At 42.0% G+C, this 12,194-nt stretch overlaps 1 protein-coding gene across 1 annotated transcript; it reads left to right on the top strand.

Annotated features, from left to right (window-relative positions):
- The first annotated feature begins 1,284 nt into the window (after positions 1-1,284).
- Positions 1,285-2,349, top strand: LOC138896254 (uncharacterized). The gene is made up of 2 exons (XM_070181050.1): positions 1,285-1,612; positions 1,727-2,349. The coding sequence occupies exons 1-2, from the start codon at positions 1,285-1,287 to the stop codon at positions 2,347-2,349; spliced, it is 951 nt and encodes a 316-aa protein (XP_070037151.1).
- Positions 2,350-12,194: the final 9,845 nt, after the last annotated feature.

Below are 12,194 nucleotides of genomic sequence, written 5' to 3'. Positions count from 1 at the left end.
GAAGGGGTTTGTGGACACGTGTTGGGGGAGAAAACAAACAAATGTCTCCGAGGATGCATTGAGGCTAAGGCTTTTTCCCTTCTCTCTACGGGGGAAAGCTTTAGATTGGTTGGAACGTTTGCCGAACCATTCCATTCACACTTTGGATGAGTTGGCGGAAAAGTTTATTTCTAAGTTCTTCTCTCCGGGGCACATGGCTACACTTCGAGATGAGATTTTGGCATTAAAGTAAGAGCCGAATGAACCACTACACGAGATATGGGAACATTATAGAATAATGGTTAAGGAATGTCCCAACAACGATATGACGGAGAACATGATTCAACAAACTTTGTATCGTGGGATTAACACAACCAACCATTGTGTAGTGAATCAACTTGCTGGTGGAAACTTCATGACTACGCCTTATGCGGAGGCGTGTGAGATTTTGGATGAGATGGCGAAAACGTCATCGGCTTGGCAATCCCGGGCCAATGTTCCACAAGGTGACCCAAACATGATCCACCTTCACAAAGAGTTGCAAGACCATGTGCAAGCCATTTCCGAGTTGACAACCACCATGACGCAACTACAAAAAGCCCAACTAAATCAAGTACAAAATCCCAAGCAAGTCAATGCCATAGAGGGAGTGAACATGATGGTGAACAAGAGGAGGAACAAGGGTCCACAAGTGCAAAATCGAGTGGAGAATAATGTGCAAGAAGATAGTGGGTTTGAATGATTCCTATAATGAATAAGAGGAGGAAGTGCAATATGTGAACAACTTTCAAGGGCAAAGAAATAACTTCCAAGGCCCAAACTAACAATAATGGCGACCTCCAAACAATCAAGGCAATTGGTATTCTAACATTCAAGGCAATTGGAGCGGAAACAATAATCAAGGAAATTGGCATAATAACAACAATCAAGGAAATTGGAGTGGAAATAATCAAGGAGATTGGGGGGTGGGGTAACAATCAAGGCGGATGGAACAACAATCAAGGCAACCGGGGGTTGGGTTTTCAAAGGCCCCCGATGTATCGACAACTGAGCAACCCGCCTCCTTATCCTTCCCATGCTTCAAGTTCTTCAAACAATGAGATGGGACGTATTAAAAATATGTTCAAGCAAATGATGAAAAAGAATGCCAATTCGGTTGCCCAACTTACCTCACACAACACATCAATCTGCAACTTAGAAGTTCAAATAGGGCAAATCTCTTAAGCTCTAAATTCTCGTTCTAAGGGGGCACTACCAAGTGACACTATAGTAAACCCAAAGGGTGGAAATAACACGGGGCATGCCATGGCCGTTACTACAAAAAAAAGAAGTGGTGAGAATGTACCCACTTCAAGTCAAAGGCAACTTGTGGATGATGAGCAAGTGATACAAGAAGAAGAGATTCCGAACAATGTGGTGCAACCTAATGATGAAGTTCAGATTGATATTGATGATAGTGTGGAAGAGACTCAAGAGGAGGTAAACCCGTCTGGGGATCACATTATTGACATACCAGAGCCGGTAGTGCAAAAGGCTAATGCACTATTGCCTAAGCCTCCACCTTCGTACCCTCAAAGACTTGACAACCAAAACAGTGATAATCAATTCAAGAAGTTCATTCAAATGATGAAGAGTCTCTCAATCAATGTGCCATTAGTTGAAGCTTTGGAACAAATGCCTGGTTATGCCAAATTTATGAAGGATCTCGTGACAAAGAAGCGGTCAATAAATTTTGAAACTATCAAAGTCACTCATCAAGTGAGTGCAATTGTGCATTCAATGGCTCCTAAGTTGGAGGATCCTGGTGCTTTAACGATTCTTTGTACAATTGGAAGTGCCGAGTTTGCTAAAGCTCTTTGTGATTTGATGCCCTATTTGGTTTTTAAAACTTTGGGGATTGAGCAACCAAGACCCACCTATATGAGATTGCAAATGGCCGATCGTACTATGAAGAGGCTTTTGGGAGTGATTGAAGATGTCTTGGTTCGTGTCGATAAATTCATTCTTTCGGTGGATTTTGTCATTATAGATTGTGAGGTTGACTATGAAGTGCCGATTATTCTTGGGAGACCTTTCCTTGCTACGGGGAAGGCTCTTTGTGATGTTGAAGCTGGAGAGCTTACATTCTGGGTTGGTGATGAAAAAGTGGTATTCCATATGTACAAGTCCATGCGGCAACCAAATATCAATGAGGTGTGTTCGTTTGTGCACTTGGTGACCGATGTTATTATTGATGATACAAGAGCTACAATCAATGTTGGTTATATGTTGGAGGCCGTCTTGCTCAACTTTGATGATGAAGAGATGGATGGCTTTATGGAATGTGTGAACTTTTTGCAAGGAATGGGGTCATACAACTATGCACCCTGAAAATTATCTTTGGATCTTGAAAATAGGACAAATCCTCCTACAAAGCCTTCTATTTAAGAGCCTCCCACCTTGGAGTTGAAGCCATTTCCTCCACATCTTCGGTTTGAATTTCTTGGCCCCTGTTCTACTTTACCGGGTATTATTTCCTCTTGTTTGACTAACGTGCAGGTAGATTCCATATTGGTGGTGCTACAAAAGAGGAAGAAGGCTATTAGGTGGACATTGGCGGATATTCGGGGGATAAGCCCCGCCTTTTGCATGCATAAGATCAAGTTGGAGGATGGCGCCAAACCATATATTGAACATTAAAGGATACTCAATGAGACTATGCAAGAAGTTGTCAAGAAGGAGATTATCAAGTGGTTGGATGCCGGGGTGGTCTACCCATCTCCGATAGTTCGTGGACTTCTCCGGTTCAATGTGTACCAAAGAAAGGGGGCATGAAAGTGGTCACCAATGACAAGAATGAGTTGATTCCTACAAGAATGGTGACCTTATGGAGGGTATGTATGGACTATCACAAGCTCAACAAAGTCACAAGGAAGGATCACTTTCCACTTCCTTTCTTAGATCAAATGCTCGATAGATTGGCCGGTTGTGCTTTCTATTACTTTTTTGATGGGTATTCGGGCTACAACCAAATTCTTATTGCTCTGGAAGATCAATAGAAAACAACATTTATATGTCCTTATGTTACTTTCTCCCTCAAGCGAATGCCATTTGGTTTGTGCAATGCACCGGTGACTTTTCAAAGGTGTATGATGGCTATCTTCACGGACATGGTAGAATACTACCTTAAAGTTTTCATGGATGACTTTTCAGTGGTTGGGGATTCTTAATGATTGTCTTGCAAATTTAGATAAAATTGTTGGCTAGATGTGAAGAAACAAATTTGGTGCTTAATTGGGAGAAATGCCATTTCATGGTTGAGGAAGGCATTGTCCTTGGCCACAAAATCCCAAAGCATGGAATTGAAGTTGACAAGGAAAAAATGGAAGTGATTTCTAAACTCCCACCTCCAACTTCGGTGAAGGGTGTACAGAGATTCTTAGGCCATGTGAGATTTTACCGGCGTTTCATCAAAGATTTGTCTAAGGTGGTGAACCTGTGTGCAAGCTTCTTGAGAAGGATGCTAAGTTCAACTTCAATGATGATTGCATGAGGTCTTTTGAATTGTAGAAGTTCAAGTTCTCAACTACCCCCATCATCACCGCTCCAAATTAGATTATCCCTTTTGAACTCATGTGTGATGTAAGTGACATAGCGGTTGGGGCTGTTTTGGGGAAATGCATCAACAAACTTTTTCATCCGTTCTACTATGCTAGTAAGACCATGAATAGTGCCCAAGTCAACTATACTATTACGGAGAAAGAGCTCCTTGCCATTGTGTTTGCAATTGAGAAGTTCCGCCCGTACTTGATGGGTGCAAAAGTCATTGTCCACACGGATCATGCAGCGCTTCGGTATCTTATGAGCAAGAAGAACTCCAAAGCTTAGTTGATTAGATGAGTGCTTTTGTTGTAAGATTTGATATTTATATCCAAGATATAAAAGGGAGTGAAAACCAAGTGGCGGACCACTTGTCTCATTTAGAGGAGGAGGGGAGGCAGCATGATGGCCTTGAAATCAATGACTCCTTCCTCGATGAGTGAATCTTCGCTATTTCAATGAAAGAGGTGCCATGGTTCGCGGATCTAGCAAATTATCTTGTGTGTGGAATCATTCCGAATGAGTTCTCTTCAAACCAAAAGAAGAAGATCAAACGGGATTGTCAAGACTATTATTGGTATGAACCATACCTTTTCCGGATTTTTATGGATGAGGTGATTAGAAGATGTGTACCGGAAGAAGAGCAAGGTAAAATTCTTGGGGCTTGTCATTCTTCGCCATATGGTGGTCATCATGGTGGAGCAAGAACGGAAGCCAAAGTGCTTAGTTGCAGCTTCTATTATCCTACTCTTTACAAGGATGTAGGTGAGCTAGTGAAAAGATATGATGAATGTCAGCGGGCCGGTGGAATCTCAAAGAAGAATGAAATGCCTCTCACAACCATCTTGGAGATTGATATTTTCGATGTGTGGGGTATTAACTTCATGGGCCCTTTTGTGAGTTCTTGTGGAAACACCTACATCTTGGTCACAGTTGATTATGTGTCCAAATGGGTTGAGGCCGTTTCTTTACCCAACAACGAGGCGAGAAGTGTAGTGAATTTCTTAAAGAAGAATATTTCACAAGGTTTGGTACCCCACGTGCTATTATAAGAGATGGGGGGTCACATTTTTGCAACAAGGCTTTCAACACTTTTGATTAGCAAGTATGGTGTTACTCATAAAGTCACGACCCCTTATCACCCACAAGCTATTGGGCAAGTGGAAGTCTCCAATAGGGAGATAAAGAGTATCATGTCCAAAAAACTAATGCTAATCAGACGGATTGGTCCAAGAAGCTTGATGATGCATTATGGGCTTATCAGACAGCGTACAAAACACCTATAGGAATGTCGCTATACCGGTTGCTATTCCTAAAAGCTTGCCATCTTCTGGTGAAACTAGAGCACAAGGCCATGTGGGCTCTAAAGACGTTGAATCTTGATTGGGATGTAGCAACTAACTTGCGGGTTGCACATTTGACTGAATTGGATGAGTTCCGGTACCATGCTTATGCAGGTTCGTCCCTATACAAAGAAAAGATGAAATGTCTTCATGACAAATACATTTGGAACAAAGAGTTCAATATGGGCGATCTTGTATTGTTGTTTAACTCAAGGCATAGGATGTTTCCCGGGAAGCTAAAGTCTAAATTGAGTGGTCCTTTTGAAATTGTGGGTGTGACACCTTCTGCTGCATTGGACTTGAAAAACAAAAATAATAAAGTATTCCGAGTCAATGGTCACCGGGTGAGGCACTACTTGGGAAAAGCTGGAGATAGCCACGTCGTGGAAGTCATTCATTTCAATTGATGGTATTCTGCGTCGTGCCGCGACGTTAAATCAGGTACTTCTTGGGAGGCAACCCATGTTTCTTTTCATTTTCCTTTTGTAGTTAGGTGTTGTTTTTATTCTAACTTGATTTGAAGTGTGCTACAGGGGTTAGTATGACTTACAGGAATTGTGGACAGAAATCTGGCTAAGTGTTGCAAGAATTGCGGACCGCAGTTGATTTGTGCGGACCGCACATTTTTGGTTGTTGCAGCAAAAGAACATTGTGGCCGCGCGATTAGTTTGTGGACTGCACAAATTAGATGGTGAAATATCAACTCTCTCAAGTTTAGCCTATCAGATAAAAGGTTGATATGCGACCTGATAAGTGGAGATTTTGACTACTTATTAGCGCCTTTTAGCTTTTGTTTTAGTCTAAAAGCATTGAATTATGTTTCCGAAACTAATGAAATGTACAAAATTGTAGGAATGTTGGATGTTGGACTCCCAAGATAAAATACGACTCAAAAAGGAGTAGTCTAAACACAAGGCAATAAAAGCCACAAAAGCTTACAATGTGTGGTTTGCAGAATTCCATATGCGGTCGCAATCAAGGAAGAAAAACTCAGCAGACTTTTGAGCAAATTGCGGATCGCATATAAATTGTGCGACCGCAAAAGCTGGACTAGGATCCAAGATTAGAGAGATGACAAAAAGCCAAGTCCAGAAGTTTCCTCGAATTGTGGTCCGCACAAGATTTGTGCGGCCGCAGAAGCTTATCTTGCGGCAGCAATCATACTATTACAAAGCGTAAAATAGTGCGTTGCGGCCGCTGTGCTAAATCTGTGAACCATATAAATATTACCTCATGGCCGCTATTCAGAATTGTGCGGCTGCAGAATCCCAACTCCTACCAGATGAAGAATTGTGCGGCCGCAAAACCTCCTGAAGGGCATTTTTGTCTGAAATTTCAGCTTTGTATAAATAAACGAGTTTCACAAAATTAGGTTAAATTTTGACATCAGCAAGTATTGTAGCCGTTTTTCTTTGCCTCTTTTGGAAGTTTGCTATATTTTGGTGTATTTTACAATAGACTTTTTTATTTTAAGCTTACATTATGAGTTTAATTAGTATTTCTTCTTTTTTTCTTCAAACCCAAGCATGAGTAGCTAGATTTTTACTAGGGTTGTGAGCCAACCCTAGTGTATTAACCTTATGGGTAATTACATTAGTGCTTGTTTATGATTGGGTGTTTGTTATTTAGCCTAGTTCATACTTTAATTTGTGGAATTAATGGTTGCAAACATTAATTCATGCCTATTTGACTAAGTCTCTACTTGAGAAAGAGAGACTTAGTCTAGGAAAACTTGGCTAACAAGGAATTGGGTCAATGGAGATATTGATTAACCCAATTAAAGGGTTCATCCTAGAGATAGTAATAACCCAACTTGAGCTTCAACCTAACTCCCATCTAGCTCTCTGTGGATTCGACCCCGAATCTTTGTTGAATTACTATAATTGCACACAATCGTTTCATACCTTTTAAGAGGTGTGCATTTGGACGCGATCAAATTTTAGCGCCGTTTTCGGGGAGTTAAAAATGGTGTTAGCTATATATTTGGGTATGTTTTTGGAATATCTTCTTTTCCTTCCGTGTAACTAACGTGTTTGATAAATCGTAGGTACAACCGTAAAAAATAATGAGCTCGAAAATATTGCTTTGGGGGATGTGGACATTGAGGATAATCAAGTGGATGAGGTTCCTCTTGAACCTCAATCCAATAAAAGAGGTTGAGTGCCTCATGACAATGTGCTCGTTCCACCCCCACCTCCACCACGAGCGGCTCCACACCGGGTGTTGCCCAATAAAGGATATGCAAGTGCAATAGTCCCTCCCAATATTAGGGCGGGCAAGTTTCAAATAACCAATGTGATACTCACTTTGCTAGAGCAACGTGTCTTCTTCACCGGTGCTCCAGGTCAAAATGCATACAAACATTTGAAGGGGTTTCTGGACACGTGTTGGGGGAGTAAACAAACAAATGTCTCCGAGGATGCTTTGAGGCTAAGGCTTTTTCCCTTCTCTCTACGGGGAAAATCTTTAGATTGGTTGGAACGTTTGACGAACCATTCCATTCACACTTGGGATGAATTGGCGGAAAAGTTCATTTCTAAGTACTTCTTTCCGGGGCACATGGCTACACTTAGGGATGAGATTCTAGCATTCAAGCAAGAGCCCAATGAACCACTACACGAGATATGGGAACGATATAGAACAATGGTTAAAGAATGTCCCAACAACGATATGACGGAGAACATGAATCAACAAACTTTCTATCGTGTTATCAACACAACCAACCAATGTGCAGTGAATCAACTTGCCGGTGGGAAGTTCATGACTACGCCTTATGGCGTGTGAGATTTTAGATGAACTGGCGGACACATTATCGGCATGGAAATCCCGGGCTAATGTTCCACAAGGTGATCCAAACGTGATTCACCTCCACAAAGAGTTGCATGACCATGGTCAAGCCATAGCCGAATTAACTACCACCATGAACCAACTAGCAAAGGCTCAACTTCAACAAGTGCAACATCCTTGGCAACTCAATGTCATGGAGGGAGTAGACATGATGGTGAACAAATGGAAAACCAAGGGTCCACAAGTTCAACAACGAGTGGACAATTTTGTGCAAGATAATAATGGGTTTGATCAAGACGATTCTTACAATGAACAAGAAGAGGAGGTGCAATATGCGAACAACTTTCAAGGGCAATGAAACACTTCCCAAGGCCCAAATCAACAACAATGGCGACCTCAAAACAATCAAGGCAATTAGAGTTCTAACAACCAAGGTAATTGGAGTGGTGGAAACAATCAAGGGAATTGACATAACAACAACAATTAAGGAAATTGGAATGGCAATAATCAAGGAAATTGGGGAGATAAAATCCAAGGCAGGTGGAACAATAATCAAGGCAATCGGGGTTCGGGTTTTCAAAGGCCCCCGATGTATCAACAACCGAACAACCCGCCTCTTTATCCTTTCCATGGTCCTAGTTCTTCCAACAATGAAATGGGGCATATTGAGAACATGTTCAAGCAAATGATGGACAAGAATGCCAATTTCGATGCCCAACTTTCCTCACACAGCACATCGATCCACAACTTAGAAGTTCAAATGGGGCAAATCTCTCAAGCTCTAAATTCCTGTCCTAAGGGGGCACTACCAAGTGACACGATGGTGAACCCAAAGGGTGGGAACAATACGGGGCATACCATGGCCGTTACTACAAGAAGTGGAAGAGGTGGTAATGCACCCACCTCAAATCAAAGGCAACTTGTGGATGATGAGCAAGTGGTACAAGAAGAAGAGGTCCTGAGCAATGTGATGCAATCAAATGATGAAGTTCAAATGATGAAGTTCGGAATGATATTGATGACACTGTGGAATAGACTCAAGAGGAGGTGAACCCGTCTAGGGATCACATTATTGACATACCTAAGCCGGTAGTGGAAAAGGCTAAGGCACCATTGCCTAAGACTCCACCTCCATACCCTCAAAGGCTCGCCAAGCAAAATGGCGAGAATCAATTCAAAAAGTTCATTGAAATGATGAAGAGTCTCTCGATCAATGTGCCATTAGTTGAAGCCTTAAGAACAAATTCCCGGTTATGCAAAGTTTATGAAGGATTTGGTGACAAAGAAGCGGTCGATGAATTTTGAAACTATCAAAGTCACTCATCAAGTGAGTGCAATTGTGCATTCAATGGCTCCTAAGTTGGAAGATCCTGGTGCTTTCACAATCCCTTGTATGATTGGAAGTGTCGAGTTTGCTAAATCTCTTTGTGATCTTGGGGAAAGTATCAATTTGATGCCCTATTCGGTTTTCAAACCCTTGGGAATTGGGAAACCAAGACCCACCTCTATGAGATTGCAAATGGCCAATCGTACAATGAAGAGACCGTTGGGAGTGATTAAAGATGTATTGGTTTGTGTTGATAAATTTATTCTTCCGGCAGATTTTGTCATTCTTGATTGTGAAGTGGATTATGAGGTGCCGATTATTCTTGGAAGACCTTTCCTTGCTATGGGGAAGGCTCTTTGTGATATGGAAGCTGGAGAACTCACTTTCTGAGTGGGTGATGAAAAAGTGGTATTCCACGCGTGCAAATCCATGCGGCAACCAAATAACAACGAAGTGTGTTCTTTTGTGGACTTGGTGACCGATGTGATTGTTGATGATACAAGTGCCATGATCAATGTGGGTGATATGTTAGAGGTCGTCTTGCTCAACTTTGATGATGACGAGATGGATGGCTTCATGGAATGTGTGAACTCTTTGCAAGGAATGGGGTCGTACAACTAAGCACCCCGGAAACTATCCTTGGATCTTTAAAATAGGAAAACTCCTCCTACAAAGCCATCCATTGAAGAGCCTCCTACCTTGGAGTTAAATCCATTGCCTCCACATCTTCGGTATGAATTTATTGGCCCTTATTCTACTTTACCGGTTATTCTTTCCTCATGTTTGACTAACGTGCATGTAGATTCTACATTGGCGGTGCTACATAAGAGGAAGAAGGCCATTGGGTTGACATTGGCGGATATTTGGGGAATAAGCCCCGCACTTTGCATGCACAAGATCAACTTGGAGGAAGACGCCAAACCATCTATTGAACATCAAAGGAGACTCAATGAGGCTATGCAAGAGGTTGTCAAAAAGGAGATCATAAAGTGGTTGGATGCCGGGGTTATTTACCCTATTTCTGATAGTTCGTGGACTTTTCCGGTTCAATGTGTCCCAAAGAAGGGGGCATGACGGTGGTCACCAATGACAAGAATGAGTTGATTCCTACAAGAACGGTGGCCGGTTGGAGAGTGTGTATGGACTATCGCAAGCTCAACAAAGTCACAAGGAAGGATAATTTTCCACTTCCCTTCCTTGACCAAATGCTTGATAGGTTGGCCGGCCGTGATTTCTATTGCTTTCTAGATGGATATTTGGGCTACAACCAAATCCTTATTACTCCGGAGGATCAAGAGAAAATAACCTTTACATATTCCTATGGTACTTTCGCCTTCAAGCGGATGTCATTTGGGTTATGTAATACACCAGCGACTTTTCAAAGGTGTATGATGGCTATCTTCACGGACATGGTAAAGGATTACCTTGAAGTTTTCATGGATGACTTCTCGGTAGTTGGGGATTACTTTGATGATTGCTTGGCAAATTTGGATAGAGTATTAGCAAGATGTGAAGAAATGAATTTGGTGCTAAATTGGGAGAAGTGTCATTTCATGGTCGAGGAAGGCATTGTCCTTGGCCACAAGATCTCAAAGAATGGCATTGAAGTCGACAATGCAAAGATTGAGGAGATTTCTAAACTTTCACCTCCAACTTCGGTGAAGGGCGTGCAGAGTTTCTTAGGCCACGCAGGGTTTTACCGGTGCTTCATCAAGGATTTCTCTTAAGTGGTGAACCCGTTATGCAAGATTTTAGAGAAAGATGTTAAGTTTAACTTCAATGATGATTGCATGAGAGCCTTTGAACTATTAAAGTTCAAATTGACAACCACTCCCATTATCACCGCTCCTAATTGGAGTATTCCTTTTGAGCTCATGTGCGATGCTAGTGACGTAGCAGTTGAGGCTGTTTTGGGGAAATGTATCAACACGATTTTTAATCCGGTCTATTATGCTAGTAAGACCATGAATAGTGCCCAAGTCAACTACACTGTTACAGGAAAGAGCTACTTGCCATTGTGTTTGCAATTGAGAAGTTCTGCCCGTACTTGATGGGTGCGAAAGTTATTGTCCACACGGATCATGTGTCACTTCTCTATCTTATGAGCAATAAAGATTCCTAAGCTCGGTTGATGATATGGGTGCTTTTATTGCAAGAGTTTGATATTGACATCCAAGATAGAAAAGGGAGTGAAAATCAAGTGGCGGACTTCTTGTCTCGTTTGGAGGAGGAGGGGAGGCCGCATCATGGCCTTGAAACCAATGACTCCTTCCACGATGAGCAACTCTTGGCAATTTCAATGAAGGAGGTGCCATGGTTCATGGATCTAGCAAATTTTCTTATGTGTGGAATCATCCCGGATGTGTTTTTTTCAAACCAAAGGAAGAAGCTCAAACGGAATTGCCAAGATTATTATTGGGATGAGCCATACCTTTTCTGGATTTGTACGGATGGAGTAATTAGAAGATGTGTACCGGAAGAAGAGCAAAGTGACATTCTTGGGGCTTGTCATTCTTGGCCATATGGTGGTCACCATGGTGGAGCAAAAATGGCGGCCAAAGTGCTAAGTTGCGGTTTCTATTGGCCCACTCTTTACAAGGATATAAGTGATGTGGTGAAAAGATGTGATGAATATCAACGGGCCGGTGGAATCTCGAAGAAGAATGAAATACCTCTCACTACCATTTTGGAGATTGATATCTTTGATGTGTGGGGTATTGACTTCATGGGTCCTTTTGTGAGTTCTTGTGGAAACATATACATCTTGGTCGAGATTGATTATGTGTCTAAATGGGTTGAGGCCATTGCTCTACCCAACAATGAAGCGAGAAGTGTGGTGACATTCTTGAAGAAGAATATTTTCACAAGGTTTGGTACTCCGCGGGCTATCATAAGCGATGGGGGGTCGCATTTTTTCAACAAGGCTTTTGACACTTTACTTAGCAAGTATGGTGTTACACATAAAATTACGACTCCCTATCATCCACAAGCTAGCGGTTAGGTAGAAGTCTCCAACCGGGAGATAAAGACTATCTTGTCCAAAACAATGAATGCTAGCCGGACAGATTGGTCCAAGAAGCTTGATGATGCATTATGGGCTTATCAGACTTCTTTCAAAACTCCTATCGGAATGTCTCCATACTGGTCCGGTGGAACTTGAGGACAAAGCCATGTGGGCT

The sequence above is a fragment of the Nicotiana tomentosiformis genome, chromosome 7 (genome assembly GCF_000390325.3).
Source record: "Nicotiana tomentosiformis chromosome 7, ASM39032v3, whole genome shotgun sequence".
NCBI classification, from domain to species: Eukaryota; Viridiplantae; Streptophyta; class Magnoliopsida; order Solanales; family Solanaceae; genus Nicotiana; species Nicotiana tomentosiformis.
The sequence above is the reverse complement of the archived record's forward strand: the minus strand, read 5'-3'. Positions and strand labels throughout refer to the sequence as shown.